The following is a 13,688-nucleotide window of genomic DNA, read 5'->3' as shown; positions in this document are numbered from 1 at the left end:
AAAAGATACATTCATACACACACTAGTATAAATGAGCGTATATTTGTGTGTATGTGTGTGCATGTGTGTGTATACCTCACCACTACATATATGCAATGCATGTGTCTGCAGAAATATGTACACACACATACACAAGAACGATATCCAGCAGTAGAAACTGAGCCAAAGCTGAGATACTGTAGAAAAATGTAGTCTTTTCACTTGTTGCATCCAGTTCAAAAGTCATGTCAGCATAAAAAGTGGATGTGAAATGATGACGATGATAATGATGGTGGTGGTGGTGAGATAATCAAGTACATATGTATGCAGGCATTTGTATCTATGTGTGTCTTTATATTGGTTTCAAATTTTGGAACAAGGCCAGCAAGTTCAAGCGGGTGGGGTAAGTCAATTACATCAACCCCAGTGTTCAGCTGGTACTTCTTTTATTGACTCCGAAAGGATGAAAGGTAAAGTCAACCGCGGTGGAATTTGAACTCAGAACATAAAGATGAATGAAATGCCGCTAAGCATTTTACCCAGAGTGCTACCAATTTTGCCAGCTCCCTGCTTAAGAAACACTTAACTTTCACAAGTAGTGTGGCAGTATTATACAATTTATGAGTGCTTTGCTAACTCACAGTCTTGCGTTCAATTCCACCTATGGGAACTGAACACACAATTATCCATACATACAGAAGAGTACTTGTACTTATAATACTTGTGCTGGTGTTCAACCAGGATGTGTCAAAACCATCTTCAACCAATAAATCTCCAGTATTGCAAACAGAAGATGCTAACGTTTAGCAATCACACATGCCTAATGTCAATGTTATCAACCAGTTTCTGATTCCAACATTGGATACCATGTATGCAAGGATCAGATATCAATTCAAGATCTGATTTAATTGTATTAATCAATGTTTTCGGGTAACCCCTTTGCTGTTTCAGGAGAGGGCACTCAGCTTGATGGCATCTCATAGTGATAAAGATATCAAACAAGAAAAAAAGGGAAAAGATGGTGCTTCAGCATGGCCTTGGCTGTGAAACAAGCTAAAGAATTAAAGAGCTTACCACATCAGTCTGGGTGCTGAAGACAAAGTGTTCCACACTCTCAGGTGCCATCCATTTCACTGGTAACTTGGCAGTGTGGTCCTCGGTGAAGTAGAAGTCCTTGCTGAACAGTTCATTGGTCAGGCCAATGTCAGTGAGTTTTACCGTTTTATAATCACACAACCTGATGGGTAGACAAGAGAGAGTAAGTGAGTGAGATGATATCAGACTGAGAGAGAGAGAGGGAGACTGATGGGAAGATAGAGTGACACAGAGAAAGGAAGTTAATCCTGGAAGGATGAAAGGCAAAGTCAGCTTGTGTGAGTCAACTCAGAAGATGGAGAGATAGCTAAATACCATAAGGTATTTTGACCAACACTCCAATTTTGATTAAGCAATAATGATGGCAATGATGGAGGTGGTGGTGGTGATGATAATGGTAGTGATGGTAATGATGATGATTGTGATGGTGGTGCAGATGATGATGATGATGATTATAATATTGATGATGATGATGATGATTAAAGTTATACTTACAAACAATTTCTTGCAGCCAAATTGTGATGTATGACCTTCAGTTCAGATAAGTAGGTCATTCCTTCTGCCACTTGGAGACCATAATCTAATAGAGTGCACACTGACAATGACTGGCAACAAAGAGAGAATTGAATAGGGAGGTTAAGGTTCAGGCATACACTCACTTGTTTTTAACTAAAAAAAGCTTAATTGTGGAAGGAAATTTTACAACAAAAACAATTTAAAGAAACAAAATTTTATAAAAGTCACTTACTTTGCTGGAATCCCTAATGTGGGCGCGGAGGTCTACTGTTTCCATATAAGGAACAACAACCACAGGATCATCACTGATGGTCAAGCAGACACCAAATATTGGTAGGACATTCTTATGCTGGAGTTCCTTAAACACCAATGAATCCCTCAGAAACTGTTGTAGAGCCTTCTGGTCAGTGTTAGTACCTGTGGTAGCAGGAATCAGAGAAAGAGTGTTTTAAAGTAATCTAAATTAAAACCATTCACCAAAATTTCATATTAATTCATGTTCCAAACACCAGTTTAATAATCGTTTCAGCTGTAGGCGCAAGTCCTGTAATTTTGGGTGCAGGAGCTCAACAGGTACTTATTTCATCGACCCCCAAATAGATGAAAGGTAAAGTTGACCTTAGAAACATTTGAACTCAAGACATACACTACTTTATTAGTAAAGTTATTTTAGTAAATTTATCATTATTCTTTTTTTTAATGAATTAAAACAAAGGTGGCGTGTACTTCAAGAGAAATATGGTAATATAATAACTTAAACCATATCATCATTTAATGTCCGTTTTCCATGCTGGCATGGGTTGGACGGTTTGACTGAGGTATGGAAAGCCCACGGCTGCACCAGGATCCAATCTGATCTGGTGCAGCCGCGGGCTTTCCAGATCTCAGTCAAATCGTCCAACCCATGCCAGCATGGAAAACGGATGTTAAATAATGATGCTGATGATGATAAGAGTTAAGCTGTATTTCATTAGAAAATGGAAAACTGGATCAAAGCCAGACAAGAGAGACAGACTGATGATGATACATATTTGAGGTCAACCAATTAGCAAACAAAATAAATTGGCATAGATCAAAGAGAAATTATGGAAAATTCAAAGAGGAGAAAACTCCCAGATGAATTGATTCTAATGCCATAAATGGATCAATTTTAAAATAACAGAGTTGACACGAAGATTATAGATTAATAAGGTTTAAAGATCATACATGACTCAACTAAAAGATCTTGTTTTGCTGTATTTGAAGTTTTTAAAAAATACTTAAGATGGAGAAGAGCAGCATCCCAGACTAACAAAGTGGTCGAGGTTGACTTGACCTTTTGTAAGTGAATGGTTACAGAGAAAAAAATATAATAAGGAAATTCTAGACCGAAGATGTTCTGGGAATGAATGACTGGGCAAAGTGTTTAGTATGGTGTTTGGAGAGTCAGTAGCAATAATAAGAAGAAAGTTTGGCATGCTGTGTAGAGTAGGTATGTAGTTTACTACTACAGAAGCATTGTAACTGCAGTATAAGATGGTGGGAGAAGAAACACCATATCTGTTAGTCTTTTGTCATCTCCCAATTTAATTGGCAATGGGTCTCTTTTTCACAAACCGCCAACAGGTTGTAAGGGATCCACCAGCATACTTTACATGTGTGCGTGTATGCACACACACACACACACACAAATATACATAAATGTACAATATTGCATGTATAATTTATAAAATTAATTTACCTTGCAAAGACTTGACAGCAACAGTCATAGGTGGTTCACTGTCACATTTAGTAAACTGGGCCTTGTATGCAACACCAAAGTTACCTGTTGTGAATGAAAGTTAATATTGCAATGGACATGTGTCTAACATCGAAATCACAGAAAATATTAATATAAGGGAGTTTTGAATTAAAGAGACAAATTTATGATGGTTTCGTTTTTTAAGTAATATAGACTGAATGTATATAAATAGGAAAGAAAAGAATAAAAATAAGTTATTTAGTCCCAAGTCAGCACTATGATCAAAGCTAATCTAGATATGATTATCTTATTTTCTTTTTGTACAGTGATTTAAGGGAAATTTGGCTGTTGTTTCTGTCATGTTGAACAACCATGTAAAGGTTCTCTTCTGGGCTTGTGTGTTCATATCCTATCACCACCAGCACTAGCACTCTAAATAATAGTCACTGTTATCTCAGTAGCAGAGTTTGCTCAATAACAGTCAGAAAAACTCTGATAATTAACTATTTCAGTAACAATTGCAAGAATTATCCCAGTAACAGATAGTTATCCTAGCGAAAGAATTTCTCTGGTAATACTCAGAACTATAATAATGAGTTACTCCATTAACAAAGTTATTTCTTTAATAATCTCATTTACCTCAGCATTAACTTGTGATCCCAGTCAGCAGTTAGAGTTATCTCCTAGTGACATTATACAGCATACCATTTAACAAGAATTATAGCAATAAAAAAAGTTATAGGCTGAAAAGGGTTATTGTGGAGGCTTCCCTTCCTTCTCTGACTAAACCACCAGCACCTCTGATCCTATGTTTGGTTGATTGGGACTAACATAAGGCTAAACAATGATAATACCTTGTAGATAACCATACAGTAGTCAAACTAATTCTATCATTCACGGGGCCGACCTGTCCGAGATGCGGGCGGAGCGACGAAACCGTTCTGCACGCACTCGTACAATGTCCCACCATTTCCGAGCTGTGGGCTTACGTCGAACAACTGCTATCGCGTGTGGGACGAGTCGGTCTATCAGCCGAGTCTATCGTGAATATTGTCGCGCCTCCTTCTTTTAAATGGGAAGGAAGAGCTATTTTCATCGTACTTGTGGCTATGGCGAAAGAATGTGTATGGTGGACGCGTCTGAAAGGTCTAGAGACAAAGACTTTCCTCTCTGGGCAATCTCTCATCAACTTCTTCAAGTATCATCTGAAGAGGAAGGTGAGAGTAGAAAGGGAAGTTTTGTCTAGTGAATGCTTCAAAAGAAGATGGGTGAATGTAGCAAGGATGGCACGTGTGAATGACGGACCCACCTTGAGCATAACACTATAAAGGAGTAAAAAAATCCAGACAAAAAACAAAACGGCAAAAGAGAGTCACTTACTGTTATAGTTTCTGCAATGACAATATTGACCAAGGTTACCGTGGTCTTTTCCATAGGCTTTTCTTTCCACGGCTAAACCTAAACTGTCCTCCCCTCTTTTTACACGAGAACATTACTGTGATACACGATCCCTATTGATCGCCCTTTTTTTTTTTTTCTCTCGATCCCTTTTGATTGACACCCACCCCTACTTTTTTTCTTCTCTATTTTTCTTTTTTTTCTTTCCTTTCCCCTCCCAAAAAGAAAAGCTCTACATTGTATTCGTCCCATCTTTGTTGAGCCCTGTGTGGCTAATAACAGAAATGTAATTCTACCATTCTAATGCTTACCTTTACCAAGGAGTTCTCCAATGTCTAGCTTGTTTCGTGTAATGAGAAGTTCTGTTATTTGTTGTCGTTCCTGTTCATCATCGAAGCTGGCCAGGAGTTCACTGATGTACTGTGAGGAATCTAATGAAAACAGTTGAAAAAACAGAAGAGGCCATAAAACGAATGAATAGCAATTTCTAATTTTGGTCCAGGGTCCATACATTTGGGGGCAAATAATGTAGTTGATTAATTAACCCCAGCACTTGACTTAATTTATTCTATTGATCCTAGGGGAATAAACCACAAGGTTGACCTTGGCAGAATATATCACATACACAGACAGATGACTGTATACATACACATATTAAGACCACACACATATGTTAATGATCAGACACATGCAAATGACTTTCACATTAGCATGATTTTGTACAGATCAACCAACTCACACTGGCACACACACACCAGATGCTCTCATCACATATATTACATTCCAAGACTCATAGTTGTGAATTAACTGATTGATTGATTGATTGATTGATTGATACATACACACACACACACATGCATATACATACATACAAGCAGAAGTGTAAATATATACTTGGAAAGACACATGCACAAATATTGACAAGTGGGGAAACATTCTGTTTAAAAGCATCTTTTCAGTGTGTATGAAGTGTAACATTATGGATTTCATATTATTGTGTTGCTGTTGATTTGCATGGACATAAAGAGAAGATGGTAGAGAGAGAGGGGGGGAGGGAGAGTGAGAGGGAGAGAGAGAGATTTTTGAGAGATGGCAAAGAGAGAGAGAGAGATTGTTGAGAGATGGCAAAGAGAGAGAGAGAGACATTTTTGAGAGATGGCAAAGAGAGAGGGAGATTTTTGAGTGACGGCAAAGAGAGAGAGAAATGGAATGTTGCATACATCCGCAAATAAACATAAACTCATAAACCCTGACACATACAATGCCAGACACCTACCCATCGTACCAGCTGACATGTGGTTCATCCCAATGGCTTCATTTTCTTTCTTGCCCTCATAGTCCTTGAGTACATCAGGGATATAGTTGTCGCTGGGATCATGCTTCATATGGCGCCTCACTACACATACTGTCAACAGGATGATGATTGTCAGCATCGGCAGAGCCACACCAAGGATTATGCCAAGGGCTATAGGTCTTTCCCCTTCCTGCTCCTCGTAGTAGCTCAAGTAACCAATGTCTGACTTGTACTGACCAATATGGAGCTAGAGAAGGAAGAAGAGAAAGAAAGAATTTTTTTTAAAAATGACAATTCGGTTAACTCACCATTAGGATGTGAGGCAGGGTATTATTTGAGGGCTGGTGGTAAGAAAAATGAATCCTAACAGAGGTAGTTTATGGCATTTGTAGGCATGGATGTACCGGTGTCTTGGTTCTGCAGTCCTAAGAAAGAGCTAAACATCACTGTCTTAAAGCCTTTGTTGCCTTATTTCCGATGAAATGCACTACTTTTGCTTTAATAAATTTTGAAAATGATGAAGGATTTAGAAAAACAACTTTGTCATTATTAAGCTGGTGTTTGGAACATGAATTAACATGTCGGAGGGAAGGTTTAAATTTACATCGCTTTGAAACGGGAAGTTTGTGTCTTAGAACCTAGGGTGGTCTCAGGCAGGTTGGTATCAAAGGGTTAAGACAGTTGAGAGAGGAGTTTAGATACAAGTGGAGGTATTTTAATAAAATGAAAATTTCAAGGTGTCTTTTTCTATTTTATATGCATTTTTTTTTTACATATTAGTTTAGGTGAGATTTTATCTTTGTACAATATTTTTCACAGCTGAAGTTTCCTTCCCAATTGTAAAGCACTCATCAGTCAGGTGAGACTGGGACTTGTCATCTAGGTAGAATGAAGTAAGCAGGGTGACATGCTTTCTGCAGGAAGGTCGATCTTTGTGATGTGCTTTTTTGGAATAATTGCTGATCTGTAAAGTAAGAATGCAATCTGTTTTGCCATCTAGCTAGACAGAGGCTTACAGAATAAAGTACCTTATCCAGAGGCAATGGCGACTTAAATGGGTAGAAAGTTTATAAAAGAAGTATTTTTGAAGAATTGTTAAAAGAAGTTTTCAAAAAAAAAAAAAAAATTGAGGAATAAAGGCTTGGATTTGTAGGTTTAGAAAGTAAAAGATGAGTTGACTTACCACTACAGGGGCATTGCCTTCTTTGTCAACACCACTTGGTGAAGAAGGGGGGGTGCACATCAATGCTGTGTCATGTGGTTTCAGATCAGTGCATAGACTGTTGCCTACATGTACATACACATCCGTTAACAGCTGGTTGATGCTACGGAATTTACCCTGTGAAAATAACACACAATTTAGATATAGAAAAACGATTTGGAAATTAAATCAGTGATTTTGAAGAAAAATAGTGTCCCCTAAACCTTTGAAATAGTTTGATCTAAGAAATAGGAATTTTATTGATCCTTTTCTCAAGGGCACTTAGTGCATTTTGTCTGACGTGAACAATGAGATACAGAACTAAATAATTGTAAAGTATCTAAATCACTGTGTGTCTATTCTCTTTTACTTGTTTCAGTCATTTGACTGTGGCCATGCTGGAGCACCGCCTTTAGTCGAGCAAATCGACCTCAGGACTTATTCTTTGGAAGCCTAGTACTTATTCTATTGGTCTCTTTTGCCGAACCGCTAAGTTATGGGGACATAAACACACCACCATCGGTTGTCAAGCGATGTTGGCAGGGACAAACACAGACACACAAACATACACACACACACACATATATATATATACATATATACAACGGGCTTCTTTCAGTTTCCATCCACCAAATCCACTCACAAGGCTTTGGTCGGCCCAAGGCTATAGTAGAAGACACTTGCCCAAGGTGCCACGCAGTGGGACTGAACCCAGAACCATGTGGTTGGTAAGCAAGCTACTTACCACACAGCCACTCCTACACCTATAAAATGTAAAGACAGATGAAATACAGTTAAGCATTTCACCCAGCATGCTAACGTTTCTGCCAGAGGAATCCCTATTTTACTATACTTTTTCCCACTAAGAACCCCACTAGATTTTGCTTCTTACAGTTCACATTTTCCCTTCATTTCTACTTCATAAAACAAAACAGAAAAAAGGATAAAAGAGAATATAAAAGATAGATTTCATCAGCAACCGAGAGGCTGCTCATTCACCAGCACAGGATGGTAACTAGTTGAACTGATCCCTCATTTTATGTCCATGAAGATGTATAAAGGCAAGTACTAAAAATCTGTAGATATATTTCTGTAGTACAGTAAAGCACATAAGTGTGTGTGTGTGTGCATGTGTGTATTATCTACATTCATTTCTTTCTTTCTAGTCAGCTATAGAATACAATGGCTGAAGAGATGCTTAACTTCATGTAAGACAAATGCTATCAGTGAGAATGCTGCTCCTGGCACCATCACATGTACAAAAAGCAAACGAAGTGCAGATCACTCATCAAAATAAAAAAAAAAAACATATGAGAAGAGGAACAGCAAGGGCCTTTGAAACAAGTATGAAGCAGAACTGCTGCAAATCTTTGCTTTCAATTTAATAGGCTAACATTTCTTGTTAAATTTTGCTTAATATTCTGTTTTTCAATTAATTCTGAAAATAATCAAGAATTTGGAGATATTTAGTAGAATAATTTTACTTCTCATTATTAAGCTGGTGTTTGAAGTTTCTCATGTAAAATTATGATGGACGGTTTTAATTTAAACATAATTTTTTATGCAAAGTTTTCTATCACAGAACCAGAGGCATTCTGAAGGAAGTTATTATCAAAAGGATTAACTAACAATAAGGCTGCCCTCTTAAACAGTCCTTTTGAATGTTGAGACACTATTTGTGACCTACTGAGAATGATCTACATACATTAACTCATAACATGGATTTAACTGGAAATCTTTCTCACTGAGAAGCAATATCATCAAAGCTTTAATATTTTTTTTCATTATGAAGTATACACTTAGTTATTACACACTTAGATTCAATGAGAAGTATATAAAGGTGGAAGCAGACTAAGATATTTCATAATCACTGGTACAATTTAAGTTATTTAGAAACCATTGTGATGTGGAGTACTTGGTGCTAGTAAGATATGAAGAAAAATATTGAAAATAGAAGAATAAGAGAAAAATTGATTGAGAAGGAAAATGAGACAAAAAGAAAACAAAATGGAAGGAAATTAAGATAAAAAAAGAATAACGAGAAAAAAAGAAGAGGAAGAGAGAAGAGAGGATGGAAGAATGAAGCTAACAGAAAGACATAGACAAGAGGATAAAGAAGAAAGAGGAAGACAACCAAGACAAAAAGTACAGAATTGGAAGACGAGTCAGAAGAAGACAAAAGGCAACAAAGTAAAATAAAACAAAAACAAAATGAAAGAAAAATGGAGACTTCTCACCTCAATCACTAATTTGTCACCTTTCATATATTTTTTGGTACTCCTTTCACCGGTGAAAGGCTCAGCAACAGGGTCAGGGAAGTAAAGAAGAGGGCGGAACTCTGGATTATCTGAGAGATTTTTCAGTTGAACGACACCATCCATGATGAAACCGTACTGCACCTCTTTGGGGCTTGTCAAAGACACCTGGTTTTCTCCAAAGTCCAATGATGGCATTCGGCATTCCAGCATGTTCTGGTGCTTTGACTTGCAGGGCTGTTTTAATGATGTTTGGAATTTTTGAAAAAAAAAAAAAGTGAAAATAATTCTAGACTCAATGTACATTCCACTTAACTCTTCCATACCATTAAATAAATCCCCTAAAAAATGATTTACTTAAACGTGGTTGTTCTTTTACGACAAATTATACTGCGGTAGATACCACGAAACTCTCATATTGACTTTTGATGCAAAATGCATACTTGTTTATATCACTAGCAGGGAGATAAATCCCTACCACCTCCAATGCCAAGATCACCAGACCATGTGATTTCAACTTTCCTTGGTCTCACCAATGATAGATGCTCGACTGCCAGAGATAACAGCAACTAATTTCCTTGCTAACAATATACAGAAAAACTGGCAGAACAAGCGCTGATGTTGCAATCAGCCAATGAGATTGTTAAAAAAATATATATTAACAACAGAGGCAGTATTAATACTGAGCGGTAATATTTATCCCCACTTAAATGTGGCTGTTCTATTAGAACAAATTATACAGCAGTACATATTTTTCTCACATACGTAGTCAATATTTAAAAGTTGAGGTGGGCTGCACCTGCGTACCTCAGTTGCTATGGCATTGAGTTAGATCCAGCCACCCCCATTAACGAGGACAAAACCCGGATTTAAAACACATGTGGCATCTAAGAACAACAACTATGCCTGAGATCATTGGAGCTTTGGAGATAATTCCACATGGCACTCTTAAATACTACAATAAAGAGTTTAGGAAAATCACACAAGGTGACAAATGCTGGACATTATTTCTTTTTACAATTTAATAAACTAAATCATAAAAATAATAAATAACTAATTATAAGAGGTTATATTCTATCAGTTGATAACATTTTATATACAATGTGAAAATCAGATATACCACTGACCGCTCTTGTGTGATCCAAAATAAAGCTGTAGAGCTTTATTGCATTGAAGGAGATTTACAAAAGACATGCATTTCCTAATATCAGATTTAAGTGAAAATGTTGACTTAGCGATGGACAGTGACCAAGAGGAAAATAAGACTAGTCAGTGAAAAGCTCACAATCTATTATGTTATGAACTACCATTTATGGAAAATGGAAGAGAATGTCAAAGAAGAGGTGTGCACATGCATGTGTTGTGTGTGTGTGTGTGTGTGTGTAACAGCAGTTCATTTGATATGAAGGTCATCACACACAGGCATGTACCAGTGACTGGATATTTTCTTCAGCCACAAAGGATTACTATCACATACAACTGTCACTAAACAGATTAGTAGAATATTATAATAGATGAGGTGAAACTAAACTATAAAGAAATCTCTAAAAGACAACTCACTGATTCCTTCATGGTGCTGTTGTATTTGATAAACAGTTTTGGTTCTTGAATAAGATTCAAATTGGTTCCTGTTACAGTCAATGTTGTCCCTCCACTAATGAAGAAAGAGATAGAAGAAACAACAATAAAAATAAAAATAATGATAATAATGATCTTCCACTGTATCTACTAGAGCAGAGGTTCTCAAACTTTTTGGGTCACAGCCCCCCCCCCCCCCATGGCCACGTGATACCCACAGCACCCCCACCCCTATTTTTATGCATAAATATTTTATATTTTACTAATTTATATATACTATGAATCATTTGACATTTAATATAATATTATGTAATTTGTATACAATACTATAATAATATAATAAATTCACAGCATCCCACAATTCACTTCCTTCCTCCCAAGGTCTCCTTTTTCCCTCCCACTAAGGCACCAGCGCCCACCTGGACTGTCTCAATGCCCAATGGAAGGCAGTAGCACCCACTTTGAGAACCTATGTACTAGAGGCACAAGGCATTAGCAGAATTTGAGATCATGATGTAATGAATCAGATGGAATATTACTAAGCATTTTGTCTGGCATGCAAAATATTCTGCCAGCTTGACACCCTAATAATAATGATAATTCTTACTATAGGTGCAAACATGGCTGTGTGGTAAAGAAGCTTGCCTCCTCACCACATGGTTCCAGGTTCAGTCCCACTGTATGCTACCTTGGGCAAGTGTCTTCTACTATAGCCTTGTGAGTAGATTTGGTAGACGGAAACTTAAAGAAGCCTGTCGAATATGTATATATCTATGTGTGTGTGTGTGTGTGTCTTTGTGTCTGTGTTTGTCCCCTGCCACTGTTTGACAACTGGTGCTGGCATGTTTACATCCCCATAACTTAGCAGTTCGTCAAAAGAGACTGATAGAATAAGCACCAGGCTGGAAGAAAAGAGGTACTGTGGTTGGGTCATTCGATTTAAAATTCTTCAAGGTGGTGCCCCAGCATGGCTAAAGTCTAATGGTTGAAACATGTACAAGATAAAAGATAAAAGACACTATAGACAAAAAAAGGGGTACCTAATTTCTGGGTGGTTGGATTTGTAAGACAGGGGTGGGATGTAAGACATTTAGTCACAGGCTGCAAGAGATATAAAACTTTGTGTCTGTGTCAAGATATTTAACTCTCAAGTGAGCACAATCCACCTAGCAATATCTAGGTACCACATGTTAGGAAACAAAAGCATTGACAATGTACCGAAATTGACAAATAGTATGTTAGCTTGCAGAAGGCTGAATTGTTAGGAAACAAGACCTGAAATTTTGATTACATCAATGCCAATACTCAACTGGTGTGTATTTCATTAACCTCAAAAGAATGAAAGATAAAGTCGACTGTAGTGGAATTTGAACTCAGAACATAAAGCCATAAGAAATATTGCTTAGCACAGAAAAGAAGAACCTTCTGTGTGATGAGTTTGTACGGAGTGGCTGTGTGGTAAGTAGCTTGCTTACCAACCACATGGTTCCGGGTTCAGTCCCACTGTGTGGCACCTTGGGCAAGTGTCTTCTAATATAGCCTTGGGCTGACCAAAGCCCTGTGAGTGGATTTGGTAGGCGGAAACTGAAAGAAGCCCGTCGTATATATATGTATATATATATATGTATGTGTGTGTATATGTTTGCGTGTCTGCGTTTGTCCCCCCCAACATCGCTTGACAACCGATGCTGGTGTGTTTATGTCCCCATAACTTAGCAGTTCGGCAAAAGAGACCGATAGAATAAGTACTAGGCTTCCAAAGAATAAGTCCTGGGGTCGATTTGCTCGACTAAAGGTGGTGCTCCAGCATGACCACAATCAAATGACTGAAACTAGTAAAAGAGTAAAAATAGAGAGAAAATGAAAAACAAGGCAGGTGTCATACCTGAGAATACTTCTATTAGGTTCCACCATTGTAATGGTTGGATCTTCAACAAATTCAAACTTCTCATCAAGGTGCTTCAGTAATCCTCCGAAACTTACTGACACATCAGCTGATGTAATGGAACCCTCTGCTGAAGTAACACACTCAATAACTGAGGCGTTTTGACTGTGAAGATAAAAAGATATTTAAAAAAATCAACAAAAAATAAAATAAGAATTGAAGACAGTGAATAAATAATGGTTTAAAATTTTGGTATAAGGCCCAACAGCTTGGGGAAGGGGCTAAAGTTGATTAAATCGATTCCAGTGCTCAACTGGTACTTATTTTATTGACCCTGAAAGGATGAAAGGTAAATTTGACCTTGGTAGAATTTGAACTCAGAACATAAAGATAAACGAAATGTTGCTAAACATTTTGCCCAGCATGGGACATGGAATTGCAAGAATACTTTTTTTCCAACTACTGTGGGGTATACATTTTTCTGGAAAGTTATAGTGAGGCCTAGGGAAAAAATAAATTGGGGAAACACCGATCTAATCCTTCCTCCTGTGCACTGATACCTGGAAGTGTTCTCACTTCACTCCAGCCAATGCTTTATCTAAAGGCATTGACCTACAGATGTTCAAAATGTACCTCAACAGCAGGAAAGTCACTAGGAGAAGAAAAGTACTGCTCAGTCTCTTCTGACTAAAAAAATTACAAACTAATAATAATAATAATAATAATGATACTTTTTACTATAGGCACAAGGCCTAAAATTTTGGGAG

At 37.5% G+C, this 13,688-nt stretch overlaps 1 protein-coding gene across 4 annotated transcripts in view; it reads right to left on the bottom strand.

The window, feature by feature from the left end:
• Positions 1-13,688, bottom strand: part of LOC106868717 (plexin-A4) — a 129,129-nt gene that overhangs the window by 2,714 nt on the left and 112,727 nt on the right. For all 4 annotated transcript variants that reach the window (XM_052968253.2, XM_052968251.2, XM_014914106.3 and 1 more), the window contains exons 17-26: positions 12,922-13,086; positions 11,019-11,112; positions 9,441-9,695; positions 7,186-7,341; positions 5,985-6,249; positions 5,020-5,139; positions 3,311-3,394; positions 1,823-2,007; positions 1,570-1,679; positions 1,054-1,216 (exon numbers count right to left, since the gene is read on the bottom strand). In XM_052968253.2, coding sequence (XP_052824213.2) covers positions 1,054-1,216; positions 1,570-1,679; positions 1,823-2,007; positions 3,311-3,394; positions 5,020-5,139; positions 5,985-6,249; positions 7,186-7,341; positions 9,441-9,695; positions 11,019-11,112; positions 12,922-13,086 — 1,597 coding nt within the window. The remainder of the gene's footprint in view (positions 1-1,053; positions 1,217-1,569; positions 1,680-1,822; positions 2,008-3,310; positions 3,395-5,019; positions 5,140-5,984; positions 6,250-7,185; positions 7,342-9,440; positions 9,696-11,018; positions 11,113-12,921; positions 13,087-13,688) is intronic.

Source organism: Octopus bimaculoides, chromosome 5 (genome assembly GCF_046866305.1).
Source record: "Octopus bimaculoides isolate indiv1 chromosome 5, ASM4686630v1, whole genome shotgun sequence".
NCBI classification, from domain to species: Eukaryota; Metazoa; Mollusca; class Cephalopoda; order Octopoda; family Octopodidae; genus Octopus; species Octopus bimaculoides.
This window is presented reverse-complemented; position numbering and strand designations above follow the sequence as displayed.